The sequence below is a fragment of the Triticum aestivum genome, chromosome 4B (assembly GCF_018294505.1).
Source record: "Triticum aestivum cultivar Chinese Spring chromosome 4B, IWGSC CS RefSeq v2.1, whole genome shotgun sequence".
NCBI lineage: Eukaryota > Viridiplantae > Streptophyta > Magnoliopsida > Poales > Poaceae > Triticum > Triticum aestivum.
The window spans coordinates 575,180,093-575,186,881 of NC_057804.1; the positions used below are offsets into that span (position 1 = coordinate 575,180,093).

The window sequence follows — 6,789 nt, forward strand, 5'->3', positions numbered from 1 at the left end:
CTAGTGAGCGGGATTGTTGCTGGTTATTTTGCATAAAACTAGTTCCAGGCTCATTATAATTGACTATGTATATATTTCATTGGAAGTGCACCTCGACGGAGTGTTTGTAACTTTTATACCTCTGATAGAGTACACATCTTCTTAGACTTTACCTTTTTACACTGTTAAATGTCCAACATTTCATTTCATCTGCATTGCAGTTTCCTGCACTTCGAGAGTTTGTCGGTGCAGGAAAGCCTGTGTGGGGAACATGTGCTGGGCTCATTTTCCTTGCAAACAAGGCGGTAGGTACGTGGGTCACCAATTAGTAGATGCTTTAGCTTTTAATTTGGTGAGATTAGTTGATGGAATGTCATGATCACTACTAAGTAATGCTACCCGCAGGACAAAAATTGGGAGGCCAAGAGCTTGTTGGGGGGCTAGACTGCACTGTCCACCGGAACTTTTTTGGGAGCCAGGTAACTCCGAGGACCATGTTGTCTATTTGATGGCTGAATTAGTTTGTAATATCACTTGAATTGCATATCTTCAAATGTTTTTGAGATAAATGTACAATAATGTGAACCACGTTTTATTGCAAACTGTTCTCTTGCAGCTGCAAAGCTTTGAAACCGAACTTTCAGTGCCAATGCTTGCGGAGAAGGAAGGAGGCAGTAATACATGCCGTGGAGTATTTATACGAGCACCTGCTATCTTGGAAGTAGGATCGGATGTTGAAATACTGGCTGAATGCCCTGTTCCTTCTGGTAGACCCAGCATTACCATACCATCTGCCGAGGGTGTTGAGGTTTGCTTCCTGCTCTTTTGAGTTTGACTTACTGGCAACTGTGATTATTTACTTTTTTTTCTTGCTGAACCAGATGTGCGTATCTGGATGTTCCTTTTATTCAAGTACTTTGCTGACAAAATGCTTTGAGAAATACTACTACATGAGTAGCGGCTACCCTGATGGATCCCTTGTCGAAAACATACTCCAAATTACCTTATCTCTTCTATGCACTGACTTGCAATGCATATTACCCTGGCAGGAAGAGGTGTACTCAAAAGATCGGGTGATTGTTGCGGTACGTCAAGGGAACATCCTCGCCACCGCTTTTCACCCAGAATTGACATCAGACTGTAGATGGTAAGTTCTTTTTTTCCCACGGCATGTCATGTATTTTGTTTTGTCACTGCTAACTCTGAAGCAAAGTGCTTTGCACACTGCTGCTTGGCAGGCATCGCTTCTTCTTGGACATGGACAGAGAATCCCATCCAAAGGCCTTCTCGGCGCTATCTCTATCGTCGTCTTCAAGAGGTTCAGAAGGCGGGTCAAAGACCAAGCCTTTTGATCTTCCCATATTTGAATAGCAGCCTACGGGAGAGGGAGTCTGCCGAACATTTAAGAAAAAGAAATAACTAAGTTTTGGTCATTCGGTTGATGACAGGCTGGGCATCCCAGTGATATTTCTATGTCAAAATTGTATCGATCAAGCTACTGACATTGTATACCATACACTTGTAATCTTTGCTAAAGGAAGCTGGTCAGTTGAATACAAGTCAATACACACTCTTGTATTATGAGAACCGAAACTGCTTCACACACACATTTTTCGTCTGGTTATAGTACGCACAAGTTTGATCAGAAGGGCAAGCAAGCAGCAGGAGGAATGTACGACTCCTGGCTTATGTTTTTCTGGTTGATTGGGTCCAATCTATGCATGTTTCAGACTTAATTCACTGGCCTCACACAACACATCTTTTTTCTTTATTTTTTTGAACACAGTACCAACGCAAACGTTCATATGTACGCGCATACACTCACCCCTATGAACGCACACAAACCCAATATGTCATACAATGAGAGAACCGTATCGGATACCATACCTGATATGTATGCATCGAGTATTGGTAAATAAACAAATAAACATAATTCTTTCCCACCTTGATACTTGCCTAATACCTGTAGGTATGTTTCGATCTCTTAGGGCATCTCTAGCGGAACTTCTAAAACGGGTTGACTCCTCAAAAGATACTTTTTTTTAGGGGTTAAGCTGCACCTACCTGAACTCTCTAGTTTAACCCCTCAAATATTTGAGGAGATGTGTCAGCCGCCTCTCAAATTTGAGCGGCCGAAAAGCAATCTCAGCAAAAGATTCCCTCCCCTCGTGCGATCGCCTTCCGATGGCCACCCACACTTTCCCACTCTTCTCGGCACCCTACCGACCTCCCACCCCACTTCGATTCGCTCGTCGGCAGCCGCCGCCAGCTGAAATCGATGCATCAAGTTGCTGCAGCCGTTGAAATAGATGCATCAAGTTGCGGCAAGCGCTGAAATTGACACATCAAGTTGCCGCGGCCGCCTCGAGCTTGTCGACAAGAGGGCCACCACAGAACCAGCTTTGTCAGGAACGAAACCCCACCACCTACCTGAGCTCCCGATTCGAGTCACCACTGCCATGCGATTCGTCGTTGCCTCCGCGTTTCGGGCATCCACCTCGCGATTCGTTGCCGCCTCCTTGAGCTCATGTCGTAGCCAGCGGCGGATCCAGGATTTGAAGTTACCCGGGGCGAACTTTTACAAGCAACAAAATATCAAAGCCTCGATAGACGATGCAATCAAATATGTTAATCAAATAATTAATTAGTCGAAGCACAATGAATTGTTTAAGAAAGTTTCATTCTCAAGGACTAGATGAAAAATCTATAACACAAAACGTATAAAATCTAACTTGTAATCCCGCTGGCTGAATCTTCCTACAACTTGTATTCGTAATTAAGTATTCAGCTTTCAAGAATCAGGTCAACATGACAACAATTATAGAATGACAACAATTAAATATGATAGAGCTAGAAGAGCAGAAAATAAGGGAAGATCAAAAGAACCTGCTCATTGCTACCTCTCTTGGCTGCTCCCTCACAGTTTTGAGCGGGATGCCAGTGGCCGCGGCAGTGGGGAGACTGCCTCTTGCGTGGACGGCCGTAGAAACAAGTGGACTTCCTCAACGAACACCTTTGGTTGGAAGAACCTGGGAAGGGCCGCAGGGGAGGGCATCACGTCAAGGTCAAGGCGGCGAGGCTGGGCGACGGCGTGATGATGGCTGATCGGTATCGATCGGTAGGCATCGGGAACATCAAAGGCTGCGTACAGAAGTGAAATGGGCTGCGTAAAGAAAAATAATGGGTCATCTCATGTTTTATTGGGCCTTGCTCACTGGCCCATCTCCTACTCGAAGCGTTCTCTTCTCGTATCATAATCCTGCTCGAAGCGTTTCCCTTCTTCTTCTTGGTAGCCTGCGTACACGAAGCTCCTGACGTCTGTCATGGTGACCAGGACTGGCCAAAGCAGTCCGAGGGTACCCTAGGTTTCCAAAATTTACCCGGGGCGGCCGCCCCTACACGATCCCACGCTGGATCCGCCCCTGGTCGTAGCCCCACCGCCAAAACCGAACTATCGCGGCGTGAGGATGCAGCCGTGGGGCACATGAGCGGCGAAGATCCGTAATATGGACACGAGGGAACATGTGTGGCTTGGCACGTTCGGCACCATGGAGAAGGCGGTGCGCACCTACGATGCCACGGCACTCCGCTACTTTTTTTTAAGAAAAAGGAGGATGACCCCTGGCTTCTGCATCTGGTCGATGCATACGGCGACTTTATTAACTATTCTTGTAAGACCTTATAAAGCCACACAACAGCAAAACTAAAGCCACAGTCTAAACAATAGTTGTTGCTACACCTATCCAATTGATGAAGGGGCGCAGATAGGCTGAGCCTAATACCAAACTGACATCGCAGCCAAACCTAAACATCTAACACCTGAGGTCCCAACCAGGACGCCTGCCGGGTATGGGCACCTACCAGTCCGGCGCACTCCTCAACCAGGACGCCTGCCGGGTATGAGGCCGCCACAGCGACCTGCAACCAATCCATCTTCAGAGCTGTACTGTTGCATGTACCGTCTCAGGTCTCTATGCCATCGATGCCACCACGACGCCTGACAGCATTGTCCTCCTGCGCGAGTCCATCCTCTCACAGCGAACTCCGAATCTGCACCGCGCCATGCTGTCAAGATCCGTCGCCATAGTGTGTAGGATGAAGCACCGCTCCACCAAAGAATCCGTTCTCTGGTCCCTCGATCACGTGTGTACCTCCAACGATGACGCCCCCAAGGGAGGAACGACACCAGAGGGCCGCCATCATCCGATCATCCGATCTAGGGTTTCCTCTAGAGGTAGCAGAGAGTGGCCTTGAACTTCTCCATGACGATGCCTTCAAGAAGGGAATGACGCAGATAGCGCCGCCACCGCCGGCCTTAGCAGACGCCGAAGGCAAATTTTCACCCAGATCAGTTCGAAGGGATCCAATTCTCGTGCACGGGTCGCCGTCACCACCAACACCACCGGGTAGAACCCTGGAGCACCGGCAGATCAGCGAGCCGCCGGCACCACCGCATCTAGATCGTCGGCCACGCCGGGCCGCCGCCATCCCCCGCGCCGTCCGGGTCAGAGACGAAGCCGCCGACCGCGCATAGGGACCGCCGCCGCCTGCACACGCCAGAGCGCCGCCGAGATCCCAGCGCCTGCCACCGCTTGCCGAGGGCCGCTGCCGCGCGTCCCGAGCAGACTCCCATGCAAACCAGGGGAAACTGTCGTCGCCCCCAAGCCCGCGTCGGCGCGCCCCGCCTCCAGCGTGCCGCCAACCACCACCACGATCCCCACGCGCCAGATCCAGCAAGCCATGGGAGAAGAGATCCTGCCGCCGCCGCCGCAGCCCGGGCAGTCGGGCGCACCCTGGCGGCGGCGAGGAGGAGAGGTCGGGGAGGGACGAGGACGCGGTGGTGCTAGGGTTCCCCCCGATCGCCGCGCAGGGACGACACGGGAGGACAAGGAGCCATGCTAAGCTCAACTTCCCCAGCAAAGCTCCGTCGCGGCCTCCCTTGCGCCTCACGGGTTGAGGAGAAGGGGAACTACAAGGCTGAGGTGCAGCTTGAGGCCGAGCATCCCGATGCACCTTTGTGAGCAAGCTCGTCGAGGAGAACCCATAGATCCTCGCCAAGAACCGTGTGTTCTTCGAGTATGTGGAGGACTCGCTGTTGGTGTCAAAACCGGCAAATCTCGGGTAGGGGGTCCCGAACTGTGCGTCTAAGGATCGAAGGTAACAAGGAGGCAGGGGACACGATGTTTACCCAGGCTCGGGCCCTCTTAATGGAGGCAATACCATTGACTTTGATGAGTATAGTGGTTACAAGAGTTGATCTACCTCGAGATCATAATGGCTAAACCCTAGATGTCTAGCCTGTATGATTGTGATCGCATCTATAGACTAAACCCTCCAGTTTATATAGACACTGGAGGGATCTAGGGTTGTACAGAGTCGGTTACAGAGAAAGGAAGGTACATGATCCAATCGCCAAGCTTGCCATCCACGCAAAGGAGAGTCCCATACGGACACGAGGAAGGTTCTTCTATCTCATATCTTCACGGCCCATCAGTCCGGCCCATATCACATAGCCCGGATGCCCGAGGACTCGTTAGTCCATGACTCCCTCAGTAGCCCCTGAACCAGGGTTCAATGATGATGTATCCGGCACGCAGATTGTCTTCGGCATTGCGAGGCGGGTTCCCCTTTCCGAATACTCCAAAGCAGTTTTCCGCACACAAGAGCTGTGTCCGACCTTGCTTAACATGTACAACCCTAAGCTGTAAAAAGCAACAATACTTAAAATAAGTCACGTCCACGGGCCACTTTTCCGGCGAGACGTTATGTTCTGGCCTTATTATTATTCTGAACCGTTTTACAACGTTTCGCATTTCGAGGCACGGCCAATGACACGTCTTGTGAAAGTAGATATCGTGTCCCCTTATTACGGATTCTCGTCAATAGGGGTTTTGGATAATCCAACCGTGACGTTCACACGTCCCCTTGGGAATAGGCGAGATTTAAGGCTTATGAGGGGGTGCTTGATATTCGTTGCCTTTATAAGAAGACAAAGATCCATCTTTTTACCCCATGCCTTCTTCCTCCTGAGCCTATCCGCCATTCGAGCTCCAGCGCCCAAGTCTCAGTCCTTTCCATCGCCACCAAACACTACTAGCCATGTCCAGATCTGGAGCGCAGGGCAAGTGGATGACTTCCTCTGTTACAGAGGAGAACATCAAGGAGCTCCGGGAAGCTGGGTATTTGGCCACAAACATAGTCCACGGTCTCCCTACCAAAAAGCAGATCATTCCCACTCCGAAGCCTAACGAAAGGGTAGTGTTCATCCCCCATTTCCTTCACGGACTAGGGTTTCCCCTTCATCCTTTCGTCCGCGGCCTCATGTTTTACTATGGGCTAGATTTTCATGATCTGGCCCCAAATTCTTTCCTCAACCTTTCGGCGTTTATCGTCGTGTGCGAGGCATTCCTCCGCGTCCCTCCCCACTTTGGCCTATGGCTCAAGGTCTTCAATGTGAAGCCGAAGGTGGTAGAAGGCCAACACGCGAAGTGCGGCGGCGCCATGTTGAGTAAACTTCCTAACGTCACCTGGCCAAAAGGGACCTTTGTGGAATCCGTCAAGGGATGGCAGCAGGGGTGGTTCTATATCACAGAACCCCGTGATACCACATGGGCCGCCGCTCCTGAGTTCAAGTCCGGGCCCCCGATGCGACTTACATCCTGGATCAATAAGGGTCTAGACTGGGAGTCGCCTGACGAGGTGACGACGCTGGAGAGCCGCGTAAAGGGCATGATAAACAAGAACACCAGCCTTGCCAACGTGATCCAGGTGATGCTTTTTCGCCGGATTCTTCCTTGTCAACACCAGACT

General features: G+C 50.7%; 1 protein-coding gene across 2 annotated transcripts in view; it reads left to right on the forward strand.

The window, feature by feature from the left end:
• Positions 1 to 1,584, forward strand: part of LOC123093346 (probable pyridoxal 5'-phosphate synthase subunit PDX2) — a 3,429-nt gene extending 1,845 nt beyond the window's left edge. Inside the window, exons 3-7 of one of the 2 annotated variants that reach the window (XM_044515290.1) lie at positions 201 to 288; positions 385 to 458; positions 596 to 787; positions 861 to 1,126; positions 1,218 to 1,584. In XM_044515290.1, coding sequence (XP_044371225.1) covers positions 201 to 288; positions 385 to 458; positions 596 to 787; positions 861 to 1,126; positions 1,218 to 1,350 — 753 coding nt within the window. In that variant the 3' untranslated portion in view covers positions 1,351 to 1,584. The remainder of the gene's footprint in view (positions 1 to 200; positions 289 to 384; positions 459 to 595; positions 788 to 860; positions 1,127 to 1,217) is intronic. The other variant, XM_044515291.1, reaches the window with a different exon arrangement.
• Positions 1,585 to 6,789: the final 5,205 nt, after the last annotated feature.